General features: G+C 41.1%; 2 protein-coding genes across 3 annotated transcripts in view; one reads left to right on the top strand and one right to left on the bottom strand.

Annotated features, from left to right (window-relative positions):
• umodl1 (uromodulin-like 1) overlaps positions 1-11,947 on the bottom strand; it is a 24,360-nt gene extending 12,413 nt beyond the window's left edge. The window contains exons 1-7 of one of the 2 annotated variants that reach the window (XM_049593131.1): positions 11,242-11,947; positions 8,347-8,580; positions 7,819-8,061; positions 7,378-7,536; positions 4,895-5,022; positions 4,500-4,683; positions 2,722-2,862 (exon numbers count right to left, since the gene is read on the bottom strand). In XM_049593131.1, coding sequence (XP_049449088.1) covers positions 2,722-2,862; positions 4,500-4,683; positions 4,895-5,022; positions 7,378-7,536; positions 7,819-8,061; positions 8,347-8,422 — 931 coding nt within the window. In that variant the 5' untranslated portion in view covers positions 8,423-8,580; positions 11,242-11,947. Of the gene's footprint in view, positions 1-2,721; positions 2,863-4,499; positions 4,684-4,894; positions 5,023-7,377; positions 7,537-7,818; positions 8,062-8,346; positions 9,173-11,241 lie in introns of those variants that run through there. The other variant, XM_049593130.1, reaches the window with a different exon arrangement.
• On the top strand, positions 10,911-21,566 carry zbtb21 (zinc finger and BTB domain containing 21). Its single transcript, XM_049593136.1, has 2 exons — positions 10,911-11,213; positions 15,224-21,566. The coding sequence occupies exon 2, from the start codon at positions 15,226-15,228 to the stop codon at positions 18,292-18,294; it is 3,069 nt and encodes a 1,022-aa protein (XP_049449093.1). The 5' UTR covers positions 10,911-11,213; positions 15,224-15,225; the 3' UTR covers positions 18,295-21,566.

Below are 21,566 nucleotides of genomic sequence, written 5' to 3'. Positions count from 1 at the left end.
GCTTTACAAGCAGAAGTGAAATGTTTTTGGACTTTTCTTGTCTTAAAGTTTGCCTCTCGGGTAACAAACAAGCTGCGCATACCTCTTGGTGGAGGTCACTGGCAGTGCATCTCTAACTCCTCTGCATTTTGGGGTTAAAAAATAGTTGACCTTATTTCCAGATTACTCCCCAAAGACATTAAAACTGATAATCAATCAAAGATAATGCAGTAAACATTCTCAAATCGTCTACTTAAGGTTTCCTTAGAATGTTTACTTAATATGTTTGCTCTCCGCCCTAAATTGCAAACTTATTGGCGTTCAGTCTTTGAAACCTTCTCTGGTGTTCTCAAGATCAGTCTGCAGCAATGCCCTATGGCAGCCATCTTCAGTGTCCCCACTGATCTGTCCTTATTAAACTCTACGCAAGCAGACAGTGACGCTTTTACAACCTTACTGGCACGGCGCAGAACTCTTCTCAAATTGAAATCCTCACAGCCTCCCTCCATTTCCACTTGGCTTACAGATGTGATGTTCTTTCTCAAGCTTGAGAAAGTTAAATATTCTCTGAGGGGTTCAAATGATAAATTCATCATGAAGTGGCAACGTTTCGTATCATTCTTTACTGCCTTGCAGGAGCTCCCTTCAGAGGACGGACTGTTGCTCGGGTCGCTGCCACTGTCTGTATGTTGTCAGCGCACAGTTCAAGCAATTTGCAGATTAAAATTCATTTGATTTATTCATTCACTCACTCCGCTCCTTATTAATTTACTACTTTATCTCTAACTTGTGTCTCTGCTCTACCCCCATGCTATCTCACGTAGCTTGTTACCCTCTACATGTTATTTCACCCTCTTATTTAGTCGAGCATCTGTACACCATTACATGAATGATGATTTTGTCACAATTAGGGTGCACTTTTCTACAACCTCTACCAGTCAACGATGCTTCTAGTACATGGGACAATTTTGATAGATCTATTTTTCATATAGTCTTGTTTCGTTTATGTTTTTTTTAATGTATATCTTTTTATTTCTGCTATTACTCTTCTACATCTTCCTTCTTATTGCTATAGGTTGTGGGAGAGGGGTGGGTGTGGTTGTTTCACTGGGCTGACCTGTAACTATAGCAAAACTCCTTATCTTGGTCTTATACTAAGTTTATTAAACCGGTGAACAAAGGACCTTAGTAACCAAAGCAAGGACAAAAGCATAAAGTACCTCTGACTCCATCTTAACTGTAACATGGTTGAGTTTATGGAGATAAATGAGAAAAATTAAGGCATCCCGAGAAGAGTGTTTGGTAACGGGGAGAATTCGATGGACACGCTTAATGATGAGCAACAGACTTTGATCTTTCCAGTCAGTTATTAATTTAAGTGTCGTACTTAAGGGGAAAACTTTAGGTGATTTGTGCATCCCGCCCCAGGACTCTAACAAGGGAATAATAGGTCATTATTACAGTACTGCATTATAACTTAGCAATTTATGGGGCTTTTTTTTGTATTATGGAAGGCATAATTCATAATTTGCTGGATGATATGAACTTATATGCATTAAGAAAATAACATTTATGTTGTATTTTGTTCATGTTTCATTGTTGTTTAAAGATAATTGTTACTGATTGAAGGTACAATCACTGTATAAATCATAGTAGTGGATATCAAAGTATTGGAAGATGCATGACATAGGACAGTGGGTGTCCAGACTTCCTTGAATGGGGGCCAGATTGGATAGTGTGAAAATGCCCAGGGGCCAGCTGCTTCATTAGATGAGACAAAGCAACTGTGGCAGTACCCTCACTGTCGACTTTAAGCTTCTTTGCTGGGGCCATGTCTGCTACCTAGCAGGAAATATCTGCTGTTAGGTAACTGTGTGTTTGCTTGTTTGCCGTCTTATATGAAAGCATAATAGTTATAAATTCAATTCAATTCCTTTTACTGTCATTGTAAATGAATGACATGGGATTCAATGCACAGCATAAAATGGAACTCTTTTAAAAATAATAAAAAAAATAATAAAGGAAGGGATAAAATATCATTCATTCATACTTTAAACACACACACACACACACACACACACACTGCACACATACACACACTCATACAGTGCCAACATACTGTATGCCATTACCATAAGTTAGAATTACTGAATTAATTTTGTCTCCATAGTTCCTACTTGGTTCGTATCTACAAACTGTATGATAGTCCTGCCTAGAGGCTAGGCCCGACTCTACCTGAACCCACACAGCTTCTGTCCAAGTCCGACCCATTGCAGCAGTTTTGGGCCCAAGACCGATTAAAAACAAGAATTTTTACTTCAAAAAAATATATTATATATTGTATTTTTTTATTATTATTATCATCGTTACCGTTTCCCTCTCTCAGTCACAGTCTCCCCATCTTCTCTCTTTCCCTTTCTGATTCAGCCCATTAAAACTCCATTTGCCATTTAAGCAATAATGAGGAACAACCCAGGCTGGCACGAACCCCGCAGATCAGGCCCAATCAGGCTCAGGCAGTGAGTCAGGGTTGTTGTCCTGTTATCATGAGGTAAATGGAAGAAATGCAAGGTGTTCTTGTTTGAACATCCAGTATTCTGTAGTATATTTTGAACAACAAGCTGCGGGCTGTTTAAAATCGGTCCAGGGGCCACTATTGGTCCCCAGGCTGCACTTTAGACATGCTCGACATGCGAATGTTTTGTAGGTGTTGTTAGTCTTATCAGTAGATTCCCTACTAACCTGTGCAATGGGCTCCAGGGTTATTGGGGTCAACGTCAATATATCCTTGGTGGCAAGCACAGTGGTAGGAGCCCATTGTGTTGTTGCAATCTGCATGAGGGGAACACTGACGGAGAGCAGGCTCTGCACACTCATCTATATCTGCAATTAGAAACACAGACATATGAAGAGTTTACACTGGGATCACAATTGACCTATGGCTATGTCAGTTTTGTTCGGTTTTATGTGCTTTTTTGGAGATTTGAAGTTTAAAAATGGTCAAACAGTGTGCATGGGGTACATGCAACTGCGACACAAGGTATCCTGAGAGGCTGGGCGACGGGGTGTATTTTTTACACTTTAAACCACATCTCAACCAAGAAAAGTGTCTCCTTAGGATACAGTTGTGTGGTAATGTTAGAACACAACATCAACTCAACGTGAATAAGATTAACAAGGATGTCTAGATCTGTTTTAAGGTAAGAAAACATCGTGTTTGAGGCAACATATTGTCACTTTGCTGGAAAGAAATATAGAGTTATCTTTAACATCTCTAGCTAACGTTAGCTAAAGTTAGCCTCACGTTAGCTCCTAGCTGCGTTGTTCATCATGTCACCTTGTTTGCTGGGAGTTCATTAGCCTATTTTGTTCTAGTTTTGTACTTTGGTGATCGTACATCATTGTTAGCTGTTGTCCAAAGGGCTCTAGTTAAGCTAACGTTAACTTTTGGAGCTTAGCTTCATTAACTTATAATCTCAGAGATAACAAAGGTTGGCAAACGTTATGCTGAATGATTCAGTGTAAATACTGTAGCACCAAACTAACGGAGAGACACTCTTGGTAAAGATAGTAAAAAGGTCGTTATCCTTTTCTCATATTCTGAGCCAAAAACCTTAACTTCAGTGGCACTTTAATTTGTTGTCTTTGATGGTGATGGCAATGAGATGCGGTTTATGCTTACACTGGGACCTGTAAATTTTGGCTTGTAATTTAAGCTTTTCATTGACCTTCTCAACAATAAAATGATTAACATATCCCTCCAATACATAGTTTAGGCCCTTTTGGTTAGTTCTCAATGACATCTGATTGTTATGTCCCCAAAAATCATCAGTTGCCTCCTCCGAAATGCCGTGTACTGTGACACCTGCCATAGTGCAGGGCGTGAATTAGCCATAGGTCAATTACATGTGTATGCTGTTGAATTACAAAAAATAAACCATAATCCAAAAACATCATTTAAAGGGAGAGATAAATGTGAAAAGAAAAGACAATTTTGTTTTAGAGAACCTAAGGTTTCATCTACTAGGAGATGTATTTTTTATTTAAAGGCTGAGTAATTCAGAGGTGTCTAAAAATGATAAAATATACATTATCACGCTGACATTAAGTGGTGAATTTACACGTGAAATTAATGATCTGTAAAAAACAGCGATTCAATGTGTTTGTGTGTGTACATGATGACGAGCTTGTTACTGTGTCTTTTGTGCAAATGTGACATTCATGATTAATCTGCGTGTGCGTGTGGGTGTGTGTGCACATGCCTATGTATGCACACGCTCTCGTGTTATTTTTCCGCTATTGCAGGAAACATCCCACAGATGACTGTCACTCAAATAGAAGTGGTGGGAGAAGGAAACTGTGGTGCGACTGAGTCATTCTTTCCTGAACACCGTGTTCTCTGCAACATGAATCATTCTCAAAACTCTACAAGAATGTCATTTCTCTAAAGGGAAAAAAAAAAAAAAAAAAGCTTCAGCGTGATTCGAGTGCTGCTGTACAGGACAACCGCCTGTCCTCACCTTCCACGGTTACAGACGACACTTCCTGTATGTGTTTGAGGAGAAGATGCAGCTTTGACGTGACATTGTACAGAGACAGAGTACAGTTGGATTCAATCAGCAGTGAGGTGGCACTTCTGTAGGGATGCACAGGCTGCGAGCTGAGGTAATACACTGAGACATCAGACTGCAGAGCTCCAGTCACCTATCAGAGACAGAGACACAAAGAATAATCAGTGTGAAATTACATCTTTAGAATAGGAAAATATGAAATGACTCAGAAAGAGACGAGTAGCCTTGGAATGCAGAATTACTAGAGCAAGTATTGGTAGCTGGCTAGTGGTCTTGGCAACATGGTCTCATTATATAAGCAGCGGAAGTCTTAATAGCTGCAGTAGAGGCAGTATTAGTCTTACCATTGCTTGTAGCAGTCTTATATGATTCAGATGTCCCCTTTCACTGGACATCAGTTGCTGGTAATCTGTCTTCACTGTCACAGTTGCGTTAAAACGGCATCCTCCATTCTCTGAATAATTTGCTGAGCCTGAAAGTTAGGTTTAGAGGGTCAGTTCACTCAAATCACAAAGAAACCCCATGTTTCCTCACCTACACCTACACCCCTTTTCCACCAACATGGAACAGGTTCCTAATTCTGAACCATTCAGAGCATTTCAGCCAGAAGTAAATTGGTTCAGAAACCAGACATCTTTGGGCGTGTCTTCTACAGATTAGAAAGAGAGGATGGAGAAGACAAGAATGGAGAAGTCAAGTGAGAAGTCGTTGGGGGAAAAAAAGAGCATGCAGTTGACTCCTTAATAGTTGACCCTTGCTTGTTATTTGGCAGAATAAAAGCTCAAAGGTTATGAATGCCAGTTGCTATTTTGCTTCCACTGTTGACTTCTGCTGTGCATTGTGCAACGCCCCTCATTGATGATGCATCCTTGGTTACAATGATTCCACTCAAAACTGGCAGAAACATGGGCTGGTTCACAAGATGGCACAAGAAGTTTCCCATAATCCTGAACTGATTCAAGAACTAGAGCTCATCTGGTGGAAAGTGGGTACTAGTGGGATCTAGGGGGCTGTACAGAAGTTACAGGACACCTCTAAACATAGAAGACTGCACCCCAGCTTCTCCTACTTTCAGTGACTTATGCCTGCATGGTTCGGCACGACTCAACTTGACCCGACTCGACTCGACTCACTTTTGGTACCAAATGCTCTTCTCTATTTTGTTTTCCACTGCAGATACAGTACCCCCTGGGTGTTTCAACACCATGTAAAACTGCCATGACATCATCTTTTATGTGACACTCAGGGGCGATTGCTGCAAACGCGACCTCCCTGTCATACGTTCTCCTGTCAGCACGGTGGACACGGAGCCTCCAAGCATTCCTATGAGACAGCGCTACGCAGGTTTTTTTCAGGCAGCAAAGCGAGACGGTCATTGGATAAATGCGACAAAACCACCACTTCCAGGGAGGCTCAGCTTCCATGGGACCTAATGGAGCGGTAGGCAGGAGAGGATGCTCAGTGTATGCATGATGATTGGAGGAATTGTCTAAAAGGCTGAACCCCTTTGTAATTGACATTGCTTCGCATTTCGAGCTCAGTCCCATGCGAACATTTGCAAGTGGAGTCTTCTGAGTTCGGAGTTCCTTATTTCCATAAGCGATACAGTTCATTTTCAGTTTGTGCAGTACAACTCAGGTGTTTAAACCCATCTGAAAATCTTTGAGGTGTGTTTTGCTGTGGTTCTATGGCATGAGTGTGGTTGAAAAACAGCTTCATTTTATGATCATGTCAACTTAAAGTGACCTTCCCCTGTTTGAAAGACCAGCAACCGCCACTGGTGACTCTTGAATTCTATCATCAGCAACCAAACAGAGGAACGTCTGCACTTCATCAGTTCTACAGCATTGAGTACATGGTGTATGGCGCAGTTTTGTGGGCTGCCATTTTTTAAGAATCTGAGTCAAGCAATTAAAAAAATGACGGTCGTTATTGACAGTAGCTTAGCTTTTTAAAAATGATAGTAAGCAGGATGTGCAGTGTCATGCTTATGACGATTCTCTCCAACCAATCAGTGGTCTGCAGTGTTTCAACATCACCTTCTAGTTTCCACTCTGCTTGCTTAGAACCTCGATTGACATGGTATCCAAAAACGAAAAAGAGTGAGTTGAGTTGAGTAGAGTTGTGCTGTACCATGCAGTGGAAAAGTGGCATAGATGAACTAAGCACAGGCAGCTCTGTGCAGATACATGAGGGCTGACAAGAAATATACATCTAGGGTGAGGATATTTAAAAAGACCACTCTGCTCTTCCAATAATGTCAGACTTCTGTCTCTTCTGCCAAAAGTATATACACACTCTACTCCCCTAATAATTTGCATACAGCCTCTAACATGCAAATAACTGGGTGGTGTTTGTAAAATACTTAAGGTTTTATAAAGTAAGATTATGTAACTTCTGAAAGAATAAATGACATTCCTCTTATTAGAAATGAAAACTTGAACTCATGAGCAATAAAATGCACCCTTGCTTATATCAATATACAAACTTTAGATATATATTGCTGTGTAACTGACATTACTAGGTCAGGTCTCTAATTTTATGACTCCTCTAATTGTGCTGCTGTTACACCACATTTTAGCACGAGCTATTATCCTGTAATTGCATCTTGTAGCCACAGTTGCAAAGCAAAGTTTACACAGGCTAAATGTAAAGTTTCTGTGCTCTGAAGATGACAAACATGACTCCCTTCACCTCTGTTGAACTGTCTGAAACTAGGCCAGTCTTCAGGGCTGGAAACCACTGACCCATTAACCACAGCACGTGACTTTACACAGGAGACCACACTAGTTACACACTTGAAAACAAATAAAAAAGCTCAACTAACTTGCAGGATCAATGCAGAGAAAGCCACGCAAAGTCTGGCAGCATTTCAGCTGGCCTGGGCAGTCTATGTCCCACTCGCAGTCCTCATATCTGGGATGCAATCCATCCGCAGTTGGACAGGATCCTGGCTTGGCAGTGAACTCAACACTCCTGTTTACAGCTTCATTCAAAGGAAATAACATGTTACAGGCCATATATTAGCGGCGAGATATTTGAAGCACTGCAGTTTCTGTGCTTCCATCTGGTGTCTTGCACACAGCACCACACGCTGATAGGTCAGACTGGCTGCTTGTCAGTCCACAGCGTGTGATGTTGTGATGCATTATCACATTTTATAAATACTTGTAAAAACACAAATAAAATCTGAGAGCAAACAGAACACTTTATGCTTTTCTATAATCTTTACTCCTATTGATGGACAAATGATGTGCAGTATACTCACGCAGGGCACAGTAACGGCCGACTTGTTCGTAGCCGTTGCAGCATCTGGTCACCTGCTCCGTCACTGTCTTGTACTCAGTCTTGTAGGTCATCTTGTAAACTGTGACTGTGCACGTCCTCCAGAGAAGCCAGTCGCCACATTTCTTTGTCACAGTATCGGAGACTGTGTGCACCACAAGGAAACTCACATTCCTCGTCTCATTGTTGATACACAGATGGTAGCCAGATGCAGACAGGCTATTTCCTAGAATAAAATATATCTTGTCAGTTTTACTGATGGTTACGTTTCCATGGTGATTAGTCTCTGGCTGCATAATGACATCAGATTTTACATTGTGTATTTACATTGCTCCTTGATTTTGACTCACTCAGGGTATAACACAATACATCGCTATCATCTATACCATTAAAAATGTTAAAAACAAATGAAAGCAGGCGAAGCAATGAGTGTACAGTCGCATAAATGCCAATATTCAGTTGTGGAAATACATCAATTTCATGTTAATCCATCATCTGCGTAGAGGCCTACCTTCATGCACAGTGTTTTGTCCCTTACAGAGAGCCAGCAGGGCCGCCGCCACCCAGATGGAGAGCATCCAACTCATTTTTCACAGATCAGAATCTCAACCATTTATATTTAACGACCACATTGTAGGTGCATGTTTCTCTTTGAGATGATGCTAACTCACTGTTCAGGGCGTTCTCAGAGACTAAATCCTCTGTGGCTCTGTCTTCTCTCCTCCCCTCGTTGCACCATCAGTCCCTCATGGACCACAAAATCACGACAACCAGCAGGTAAGTATGAGGATATTTGAAGTCACATTTGCCGGTGTGGTTAAATGACACTAATCTCTCCGAGAACATCGAGATATTCAGACAATGTTGCTACATTGCATTGCCATGAAGTATGGCAGCATGACAAGATGGTGAGTCAGAATGTTAACAGAGAAAAGCCCTCGGTTCACATGATTTTCACAAGGGGAGCTGCAGGCCTCGAATTCATTTTTGTAGAATAAATAAGTTGTCATTTTACTCATAGTTTGGTGGTGTCAGTAAACATGTTTATGATGCCAGGCAGAGAAAGGTGAGATGGGAGGAGTCAGAGTCCCTAATGACTTGGTTTGCACACAGGTAACCATGGCAGTGCTTGCTGTGCTGCCGGCATTAACAGCCCATGTCAGCCATTAATGTCAGGTAAGGAGGAGTAAGAACTTCCCTGCCATTTTCCCACATCTTCTTTCTCATTATATGAAGGAACAGTGGGATGCTTTGGCTGTCAAAGATTTGTTCTGGGGGAAAAAAAGAAGACAATTTTGTCATCAGTTTGACATTATGAGAATTCTACAGGGAGTCTGTTTTCTTTAAATCTTGTTTTTCTTTCTTTGTAAATGAAGTGATTAATGTAATGGAGCTCCTTTTATAGTAATGAGGTGTGAAAATGTGCCTGATTTAACTTCCTTCAGTCATTACATGATAATGACTGGGTACACGCTGACGCGCTGGAGCATGTGGATGTGGGGAGCTGCAGGGCTGCAGACTGAGTCAACTAAGGTCACGCTACACATTTGATACAGTAACACCACAAAATAAAAATCATCAGCTCAATAGGGCATGGCTTTATGCCACATTGCACGCTTTTCAGCACCAGTGCCACACCACCTGATGGGGTCATGAGACTGTTGCCAGGTACTGTAGCTGACAAGGCTTTCCTGGAACAGGCCTGTTAGCCAAAAAAACACAGCAACAAGTCCCCACTGGACGCCAGTAATGACACCAACCCACTGCCGTGCTATAGTGACTCTCATTCAGTCACGGACCTAATTGGTTTCATTGGGGTTAGAGGGGGAGTGCAATTACATGCATATTATATTTGCACCTCATAGTTTAAAGCTTCCAGAGACAATCTCTTCTGTTATGGGATATTAAAGGGAAAATTACACACATTTTCTTTACAATTTTCACATTATTCCTATGGTATAAGACAGTCCAAATATTCCAGTACACATGAGCCAACACGAGTCTGGAGCTGCACCACAGACAATTAATTAAAAAAGATGTTCTCGATGACACTAAGAGCACTCAGGGGAATGTTCTGAGTATACAGGTATATTTTCTCTTTCAGAACAAAGAACGCTACAATAGAATAAAGCTCGTTCGGGTATGGGACAGAAAACATATTCTTCTAAACTGATGACATCACCAGTTTTTCTGGTTTCTGGCTTTGACCCAAATATTGATTGAACTTCCCCAGGACATGAAAGTAACTAGAGATCAACTGATTTATTGGTTTAGCCGATTAATTGACATCATTAGGACATTTTACACAAGTATATTTTTCAAATAACAGAAATACTGCCCATCTCTGATCACCATTTTGCACGAGGGGTCCATAGATGAAGTTAAGCTAAGGTGAGAATCTCAGGTTGACTTTGAGGAAAATTAACAGCTCAAAAAATAAAAATCACCTCAAAATAGATTTTGTATGGTTAGTTTGATGTTTTGTTCCAGATTTCTTTAATAATTACTTTGAGTTTGATGTTCAGTTCACTTCTGACACTGTCAATTTTCATTTTTATTTGTGTGCGCGTGTGTGTGTGAGGGGGGGGGCATATATTTATACATACATAAATATATGTATGTATATATATATATATATACATACATATATTTATTTAGTTAGTTAGTTTTGGGTTTTTTTGTTTTTCTTTTTTGTTTTATGCATTTTGGGGTGCATTTTTTAGATGAAAATTAAATATAATATATATTCATATATATTTATATATATTAATTTGCCAAAAATGTAAAAAAAAAAAAAAAAAAAAAAAAAAAAGAAGAAGAAGCTCTAGTTATTTTAAATGTATGCATATATTTTCTTTATTTTTCTTTTATCTATTTATTTTTTACATCAAACTAAAATAAATAAATAATCCCTAGTCTCCGCCCTCGGCCAGTTTACAGTAACCCATGTGACTTAACACAAAGCAAAATAGAGGTACAAACTTACAATACTTTATTTAAACAGCTTGAAAATAATAACAGAACAGCGCTCAAGCACACAGTCAATTAAAACATGGAGTGTAATTTGAGTTAACAACGTGTGGCCGTAATAAAACCCACGAAATGAAACTAAACTGTTGACAGCGAACATGAAAAATATGACCTGTCTCTTTAAATTAGCTTCAGTGTCAAGTCGTCCGTTGGCCCCGCCCCCTGCTCCCTCACCAGCCTATCGCAGCGCAGTGCACGTGACGAGCGTTCTTTGCGATGACCTCATCCCTGGTGTGGGATGACGTCAAATTCAAGATGGATGGAATCACGACCAGCGCGCAGAAATCTACACAACACTGAATAAAGTCGCGGCCGTGCGGAGGAAATACGGTGTTGACGACGGGCAGGGTAAGTGTCGCCACACCGCCAAACTTACCGTACGGCACTATAACCCGGGAGCCTGGAAGAGAGTTGGTAGAGTGCTGTTAAGGTGAAGCTTTTTTCCTTTTCCTCCCTGACGTAACTCGAAAGGGGGGCTCGTGCCGCTGTAAAACCTGACCACATATAACCCTATTATTCAGCAGGCAACAGCTACGCCGTGTCAAGCCGGGTTGAACCGCTATAGAAGACAAAAAACACCACTTCCACCGGGGGTAACGGGTCTAATTCACTCCCCCCACACTCCAACAGCTCCTGTCTGCACCGACTGTGTTTTCATTCCGGGATTACCGAGCTGGAGCCCATTGAAACGCGCTCAACTTTCCCCCCGTCTTCATTTACCGTTAAAGCGAAAGGGTTGTAGCCTCGGCTGTATCTCTCGCCATTTACCCACTCACACTGAAAAACTCGTGACTGTTTCCTAAACTGAAAGTGGCATTTCGGTTGGAGAAGTTATGTGTCATGAGCCACGTCTCATGTATGATCTAATGCTGGAAGCCTCAATCGACTTCCTCATGGAAAGCTGACACGAGCGAGCAGTCGCTGCTGCTTCGCTCTGAACGTGGACTGTGAGTTTGGATGAAGAGGCAGCAGAGCGGTTGCCAGTTTTTGATGAATGAATGAGCCCAGGAGCTTTTTATAGCAAGTGTCAACATCAGTAACACGTCTTCCGGTCACCATTTTCAAAATAAACGCCCAAAGGAGCAGCGCGCGTTGTTTTTGAGATAAATAGGACTGTGAAAAAAATAAAATAAATACGTATGATGTAGAAAGGTGACTCACCTGATGGAGGCCTTTCACATCATGCTCCTTGCTTTCTGCACAATGGTTGCCAGCTACGGGTTTATATACACTATAGTACCTGTAGAACTAACGATCATTTTTATTGTCGATTATTCTGTCGATTAATCAGTAGTTATTTGGTCTATAATAGGAGCTTACTATGAGAATATCAACTGTAAAAAAATGTCTGCAGTTATCCCCTTCAGGCTGCATATAAAAACCTCCACCAACAAGTTAGGGCAGCGTGTATGTAGCCTGAGACACAAAAAAGATATGCTCTATGGTGACAAGACAGTACAGTAAAATGCTTAGAGATTTATTGGTAATAAAATTAACCTGAAACAATAAAAGTGAGGTGGACATGGCTCCCCTTATCCCCAGTGGCAACTACACCCGTGGAGGTATACCTAGCTAAACCTAAAACAGTTTAACACACCAGTTCTGCAATAAATATTATTTTCATTAGGGTTAAGGTTTTTATTTAAGTTGATTTAGAGCAGTGCGGCTAAACCTTATGGTCACATGGAGGCTGTAGTTTGTGGTGCTGTTAGAACCTTTAATAAGAGTCAGGCTGCAGCTAACCATCGTTTTTATTGTCAGTTATATTCTCGGTTAATCGATTAGTTGCTTGGTCTAACAGGGGTAGGAAACCTGTGGCTCCTTAGCCCCTCTCCGTGGGCTCTCTATGGTTTTCAGGTAAAATTATACAGAAATGAATACGCTATATTTGAATTAATTTGCATTTCTCTTTGCTGTAGGCCTAAAGTGATTGTTACTTTTTCCTGTTGTAAAAATGTGTAACCTATACACTCCGTCAACTAAAGTGTGCATCATACGACTATGACCTGGTGCCGTCTCCTAAAGTTTGGTGACCCTTAATAGCAGTGGCTAGTCAGTGTTGGAGAAGCTATTGAGTCCAAAACCATGTTATACAGCACACACCTAATCAATTAATTGAGAAAATAATCGACAATAAAAATGATGGTGAGCTGCAGCCCTACTCTTATTAAAGGTTCTAACAGCACCACAAACTACAGCCTCCAGTATGACCATAAAGTTTATCTGCACTGCTATAAATCAGCTTAAATAAAAACTTAATTTAAACCTTTATGAAAATAATATTTATTGCAAAGCTGGTGTGTTAAATTGTTTTAGGTTTAGCTAGGTATACCTCCAAGGGTGTAGTTGCCACTGGGGATAAGGGGAGCCATGTCCACCTCACTATTAATGTTTCAGGTTTATTTTATTACCAGTTAATCTCTAAGCATTTTACTGTAACTGTCTTGTCACCATAGTGCATATTTTTTTGCGTCTCAGGCTACATACACGCTGCCCTAACTTGTTGGCAGAGGTTGTTAAATGCAGCCTGAAGGGGAGAACTGCAGACATGATTTTTTTTTTTATTTAACAGTTCATACTCTAATAAAAATGTGCTTGAATAAAACATCAATCAAAAATAAGCGGTAAAAGGTTCCTTAAAGATGCCACCACAACCTTATTTACGTTTTATTACATTCACACTGCTGAAACCAATCCTACACCCTCATGTACGTCATAAATTGGCAATTAAGTGTACGTTGCAGTGTAACAGCGATATTCTCAAGGTCTGCTTTACCACTATACAGAGGGACAATGTTTCCATGTGACAATGGTCACCCCCAGGAAATAGTTCAGCCTGAACCAGCCAGATCCGGATGCACCTTGTCTCACAGTCACCTTAGTTAATAGATGACGTCCTGAACAGAGTCATTTATGTTAATGTATGGCATGTGCTGCGTGAAATACCACCTTTGCTCTTTTCTGTGAAGGTTAATGTTTTATTTTATAAAAGCATATTAAACACTTTTATGTTATAAGTTCCTGCTTTTGTCTGTGTCACCGCGGTTGACTTGACAGAGCTCCATTTTCATATCATCTGACATAGTGTGATGTAATATCCATAAATTCATGTCCCTCTGTTTCAGTGTGCAGCAGGTTAAGGTACATAGCAAGGTTCAACTTTGACCTCTAGTGATCATCGTAAAGAACAACCAGTATGAACAAAACATGCCAGAGAAACATGGAATTATGACTTTTACTCACAGTAAAATAATATACAATACTGTCACAGTTGATTGGCTCAATGAAGGTCACCATTTCTTCACAGTGGGTCTGCAAACCAGTGATTATTGTCATTATCAGTTAATCTGAATGTTATTTTATCAGTCAATCTCTGGGTTGAATAAACAGAGAAATGCAGAAACACGATATTATCATGTCATTATATCACTATTTTATTTTTAAATACAAATGTTATCTTCGATATCAGTTTATCAAGACACTCCTATACTGTACATTATCATATGTATCATTTGTATCTCATTACTGTGCCTTATAACAACTGTGTTTTCACATACACTACACACTTATTAAGCAAAATGTTTAGATAACACCACCAAGTAACGTCTAAGTAACTTAAGTAATCATAAAGAAAGAAAGGCACACCAAAGGGCGAGCCAAAATCTCAAGACAAACCTGTATTTGTATCTGTGCATAACAGCATCTATAACGTGTTATCACTCTTATCACGATATAAATATTTGTTTTTATTTGCTAATATGAAATTACAATTGACAACCAACTATTACTCATGAAATATTTATTAACAAAATGATTAAAAATTCATTTTAAACTTTTTAGAATTACATCAAAGCAACAATAATAACACATCCATTTAAACGGTAATGTAAAATAATGTAAGATAATGTGATGTGTCATACACTCATAATTCACATGCCCAAATGGTGGTAATTAGATTAAATTAAATTTCATTTTTTAGATAGAGTTTGCCTCTTTATTAGGGAATGGATGTGCAAAACATACTGACAACAGTAAATTACAGATTCATACATAACTTTTTGTATCGGTTCAGTGGCCCACATGTCAGCAAAACTGGCTGGATTAACTCTAATAAACGGCTGCATCATATACTAAGATAATATAACGCAAATTCACAGCCTGACACTGATATCATGGCATTAGATGACCAGTAAACACAGGCATATATTAAAAACAGGGCAATAGGTCAGGTACTTGAGCTCCAGTTGGCTGTTATTGTATGTGTGCATGTGCTTGTTCGTTCATGTCCGTCTCTACAGTGAATGATCACCTCTTGTATTTACAATCCTGAATTAAATTTTAATCCTCTTGTCTTTCAGCCATGGAGAGCCTAGTGCATTACAGCAATCCCTCCCATGCCCTCTCAGTGTTAGGGGTTCTGAACGAGCAGCGCCTGCGGGGCCAGATGTGTGACGTAGTCCTGGTTGTGGCAGACCAGAGGTACCAGGCCCATAAGAGTGTTCTGGCCGCCACCAGTGAGTATTTCCAGTCCCTGTTCACACGGATGGACGCAGAGTCGCTGAGAGTTGTAAACCTGGACTTCTGTGAGCCAGACGCCTTCGAGATAGTTCTGAATTACATTTACTCCTCCTCACTTTTTGTGGACAAAGGCAGCCTGGCAGCCATTCAAGAGCTGGGCTACAGCCTTGGAATCCCTTTCCTCACCAACATTGTGTCAACAAGGCCACACGCATCCTACTGCGTGTCTAGAAAAAGGCTTTCGTTCACAGAAGGGGATGAGAATGATGTCCAGACAAGGAGCGTCATTGTGTGTCGGGTTCGAAATGACACAACCCATTCCTCTCGCTCAAATTATCAGAGAAAAACATCAGAGAGATCATCATCTCCCCACTCCACCCGAGAGTCAGCTCTGCCTCCATCAGAACACAACTCATATGAATCGGTCAGAGACTCTGAATCCATCAGCAGGAAATCATCGGAGCAGAGTGAAGCTGCCGAAAGAAAGCCCACCTATCCATTCTCCTCCATATTAAAAGGGAATTCATCTCATGTCACATCTGTTAGGCCCCAGCTGACATCATCTGTGTCTTTCAGTGATGCTGAAGTGCAGCACATCAGGTTGCAGTCTGGCACTGACCAGGACGCTAAAGAGGAGAATGAGGAGCTAGAGCCCAACTATCGCACCAAAGTGCCCTTTCAGGGTCAGCCCACTGAGCCAAGCCAGACTATTGACAGGAGCGGGCCACTCATAAAAAGCCTACTCCGAAGATCATTATCCATGGACAGCCCCGTTCCAGTCTTCTCACCCACGCTGGAGCTCAAGGAGCTGCAAAATCGTGAACAGTCAGTTGTTAAAATGGCATCAAAGGCATCTGGGTCGGAAACATCTGCTCACAATGGCAATTCAAAAAGAACATCCCCCCTGGTTCTCAGGTCAAAGTACCCCAGCAGGTATGATGAAAAAACTCAGGTAGACAGAGAAGTCAGTGTGAAAGCTGAGCCCAGCAGTCCACTCGCTGACCCCATGGACATTATTCGAATCACAGTTGGAGATGCATTGCCAGTCAATCTTAAAGACTTGCAGACAAATTACGACCAAGGTTCCAAGCCTGACTTCAGTCCTTTTGGGAAAAGAAAGGACAGGCCAGACAACAGAAGGTACCCGTTCAAGAAGAGCAAAATATTTAAAGAACAACCCCTCTCACTGGACGAGGACGTGTCAGAAACAGTACCTCAGAGTGCCAGCAGCGACTCTAATGAAAACAGTGGGGAGCAGCCTCAGAACAAGATTTTTAAATGCTGGAACTGTTTAAAGGTTTTCAGGTCCAGCGCTGGACTGCATCGTCATGTAAATATGTATCACAACCCTGAAAAGCCGTATGCTTGCGACATCTGCCACAAGCGCTTCCATACCAACTTCAAAGTGTGGACTCACTGCCAAACTCAGCATGGTGTAGTACAAAACCCAGCCTCGTCCTCCAGCTCCTCCGTACTGGATGAGAAATTTCAAAAGAAGTTGATAGATATTGTGCGAGAGAGGGAGATAAAGAAAGCCCTGCTGTGGAAGCTGAAGAGGAATAAGCAGGGCCTGCAATCTCCTGCACTCACCAAAAAGAGATCAAGACCCAGCTTTATATGCCCTTACTGTGGGAAAGTATTTGTGTTCCAGTCTCAGTACAGACAGCATTTAAGGACACATCCTGCTGAAAAGGCTGATCAGGACACAGCGGATGAAGGCATCCTCTACCAGGAGCAGGATGAGAACATTCAACAGAAGAACGCAGACGCTGGTGTTTTCTCCTGTAGACTCTGTAATATGAAGCTGTCTTCACTCTTCGAGCAGGGCGACCATGAGAGAGGCTGTCGACACGCAACTGTATGCCCCTACTGCGGCCTCCGATTCTCAAGTCCGACGGTCAAGAAGGACCACGAGGCACATTGTAAGTACAAGAAACTGACGTGCCTGGAGTGCATGCGGACCTTCAAATCTTCCTTCAGCATATGGCGCCACCAGGTGGAGGTCCACAACCACAACATGATGACAATTAAAGACCAGATTCACCTGAGGCAGCAAGAGAACAGTGAAGAGGCGTCTGAGATGCTCGTTGACGAGCATTACAATGACGAGCCTCTAGCACCGGGAAGCTCAAGAGAGAACATCGCTTACAGTGACTCCTCAGGTCCGCCCATGTACGATTCAGAAGACTCCTCATCCTATGTGCCTGAGGACCTGAGCATGGGCCATCACGGCAAGCTGGTAGTAAAAGAAGAGCCATTAGAGGAGGCCGTGAGTGAAGTGGAAAACGCAGAGTCTGCCAAATCTGGGCCTGAGGAACCCGGTGTGTGGCCATGCGAGAAATGCGGAAATCTTTTCAGCTCTCGCAAAGACCTGGAACGCCACCAGGAGCTGCTATGCCACATCAAACCGTTCATCTGTCACATCTGCAACAAAGCCTTCAGGACCAACTTCCGCCTTTGGAGCCACTTCCAGTCCCACATGTCAACTGCTAACGAACCTGGAGCCAAAGAGATCGACAGACACCCCTCACCTCTGTCTCCCTCCCCTCCCACGACCCCTCAAAACACCGACCGCCCCTCCCCGCAGGCCTCCGTGCTCAAATCCACCCAGACGGCGCCAGTAGCCGCAGCAATGGCTGAGGAGTCCAGCAGCCCAGAGCCCTGTAGCTCATCAGTAAGCAAGACGAAGAGGCCTGAACTCGAGCGGCAAGCCAGCAGCCACAGCCCTCTGTCAAGGTCGAACAGCGTGGAGAACCCAGGGGGCCCTCAGGAATCAGACACACTCTTTTACCATGCACCATCTCTCTCTGCCCTGACGTTTAAGAGGCAGTACATGTGTAAACTCTGTCACAGGACCTTTAAGACGGCCTTTAGCCTCTGGAGCCACGAGCAGAGTCATAGCCACGTGTAAGCATCAGACAAGTTACAAAGTAGTGCATTTCTCATGAGAGACAATATTTAATATTAGAATCAGACACACCTCAGCCTATGAAAGGAAGACTTTGAATGTATAGCTTATTTGCTTGCCTCCAATGTCATATATATTGAAGTGGCCATGTTCATTAGAGGTGTAAACGTGAATGTGCAATCAAGTGCTAGATTTCTCTGTGAGACGAGATGATTATAACTGGTTTATTTTCCTTTCAAAATGAGCTATAAGCATTTATCTATTTGAAACCTCTTTTAGTTGTCTACTTGTATTATCTATCTTGGTGTTTTGAGAAAACAAGGTACAGAGTTGCACCCTCATCTCTTCAGCTGTACCGTGTTTGACTTAAAGGTCCAGTGTGTAGGATTTAGGGGTATTTATTGGCAGATATGGAATACAATAAGTATGTTTTCTGAAAAATAATGACATAATTATTACCTTAGAATGAGTGATTATATCTACATAGGGAGCGGGTCCTCATCCACAGAAATCGCTATGTTTTTACGGTAGCTTAAAGCATATAAGCCAAACACTGGCTCTAGATCGGGCCATGCACGTTTTCACATCGGCCGCAGTAGTTAGCAGCCCCTCTATGACGAGAGCAACAGAAAAACAGCTTTATTCAGTGTTTTACTTATTTAAATCAACTATCAAATCAACTATGAAAAGAAAAAAGGAGAGCACACATTAGCAGGTGCTGGGCTACCGACCTGTCTCTGACATGCCAAACAGCATTGTAAAAACACAGATGTATAACAATAAATTGTTTTATTCAGTTTTTTACCAGTTTAAATTACTGGATCCATTTGTTCTGGAGAGGAAGAGTCCTCTGTGGATAATTTAGCTCCCACTGAAATCCTCCTGAACACCTGGATCAAAAATAAGGTGAACACACATTAGGTTATCAGAGGAAATAGGTGAGCACACATTAGCAGGTGCTGGGCTAGTGGCCCATCCCCGCCATGCCAAACAGCATCAGAAAAACACTGATCGATTTGTGACATGAAACTGCTTTATTCAGTGTGTTACTGGTTTTAATCACCAGGACTGTGTGTTTTGGAGAGGAGGAGACCTCTGTGGATAATTTGGCTCTAGGTACAAACCTCTTGAATGTCTGGATCTTAGGTTATCAGAGAAAAAAAAGGCGAACACACATTAGCAGGTGCTAGGCTAGCTGCCTGTCTTCGACATGCCAAACAGCATTGTAAAAACACCGATTTATAATGTGAAACTGTTTTATTCAGTTTTTGAATAGTTTAAATAAACAAGTCCTTTTGTTTTGGAGAGGAGGAAACCTCTGTGGATAATTCGGCTCCTGAATATCTGGATCAAAAATAAAGTGAACATACCTTAGCAGGGCTAGTAGCCCATCTGCGACGAGCCAAACAGCATAAAAAAAACTACTGATTTGTAACGTAAAACTGCTTTAATCAGTGTGTTAGTGGTTTTAATCACCTGGTCTGTCTGTTCTGGAGAGGATAATTTGGCTCCCAGTACCAAACAATGAACACCAAAGGAATTCTAACCAGGAGAAGCTTCAGCTGGTTGCAATCTGCACAGCTACAGAGCTGCCACTAAATCCCCCTAAATCGTACACACTGCTCCTTTAAAGGTACAGCGACAACTATATACATTGTTTTCACAGAGTGTGAAAAAAAGTGGTCAAATTTTTGGAGGCTGCAGTTGAATTACAGAATAGTGAGTTTTGCTTTTGTATCAGATCTATTTCTTGGTGTGAGTGGCAACCCTTAAAGTAACGTTGGTGGCCTCAACAATGTTTTCAATATGCACTTTGTTTACCAGTTGGATTCTGTCAGAGGGGGATAGTCCAGAATGTTTCCTCGGATCATTTCCCTCTTGGTGCAGACGTTTAAATGATAAATAGGCCCAGTAGTTGCTGTTTTATTTTTTCATACTTTGCATTCCTTTGCATTAGCTCTTTCATATTTGAGTTTGCCTTTGCGTCATTTTGTGTAATGGGACGATTGAATACGACGTTCAGTATAATGAAAACCTATATCACAGACACACCTCAGATACTTGTTTTAGGCCTAACATTTCAGTATGCAGCCAAGATCAATTGCTTACAGCCTTCACTCAGTACTTATAATTTATCTTCCTAAGTACTAGCCTGGTGAATAATTTCTATGTGTATACAAATTAATGAGTTTGTGCAATCAAAAAGTCATAAGGTTTCACAGGTAAATGATCATGAATAATTGCTGATAAAACTCATTTGTAAAAGGTGCTCACATCAGCTTACTAGCAAAAGTGAAAATAATGGGCTTGGTTGATTTGATAGTATCTGAAATACTAAATAACATCATTCAAGTATTTGGCTCCTTACATCACATCTGAAATATTTATAGCAAGCAAACTTCCTGAAGAATGTTTAAAAAGCACATTGCAGTGTAGTAATGGAATTATTATACTCAAATAATAAATAGGACAATATTATTTTGTTATATATTAGACATTGTCACAATTTCCGAATCACTAAAGTCCACCACCCCAGTGCAACACCATTGTGGTAATTAACCAAGCTTTACAATGCTTCGATGGCCTTATGCAACTTTGGAAATATTGTGTCGTTATTATTTTACATGAAAGCACAATAGAGATTCAGATGACTTATGACTCAGGCTTTTCAAGAAGAGGGAGGCATGAGAAATCTTTTATCCTACAGATGGTGAGAAAGTGCTCCTGCTTCCTAAAGATTTATTATTAAAGAATGTGTTGATTGTATTCCAGTTGTTTCACAATTGTATTCTTGTACAAGTATATACTTCTGCTTTGGCTCGATGGATTAGACCTTCGTCATAAATTATTATGATTGCTACTATTCGGGAGATGTTGCATTCAAAGAGTGCTCCACAAAGACTTACAGGAATTTTGTTTTCCTCTAAATGAGCAACGTGAGCTGCATTGTGATGTTAAATTCTTTGGAGAAATTCTGTATTGATAATAGTGCTCTTAATTTCTTGTGATAAAGACTTTCTGAAAGTTTCACAGAAATGATTAGAATTGTGTACATGGAAGTGTTTGTATCCTCGATTTTGTACCAATTTTGTTAGTAAACAAGAGTTTTATCTTTTTAGTATTCCTGTGCTCTCACTGCAATAATGAATATTTGTATCAGCATTGGTTGCATTATTGTTGCTTTTGGAAACTTGCAGCTGTTTTGTGTTTAGGTTTTTCTACAGTTTTTGTGCTTCATTTCTGTAATAAAGAGTAACAATGGAGTATATAAACAA

Source organism: Epinephelus fuscoguttatus, linkage group LG12 (genome assembly GCF_011397635.1).
Source record: "Epinephelus fuscoguttatus linkage group LG12, E.fuscoguttatus.final_Chr_v1".
Taxonomy (NCBI): domain Eukaryota; kingdom Metazoa; phylum Chordata; class Actinopteri; order Perciformes; family Serranidae; genus Epinephelus; species Epinephelus fuscoguttatus.
The sequence above is the reverse complement of the archived record's forward strand: the minus strand, read 5'-3'. Positions and strand labels throughout refer to the sequence as shown.

Coding starts and splice junctions, on each gene's coding strand:
- zbtb21 (XM_049593136.1), top strand. CDS start 15,226: ATGGAGAGCCTAGTGCATTACAGCAATCCCTCCCATGCCCTCTCAGTG.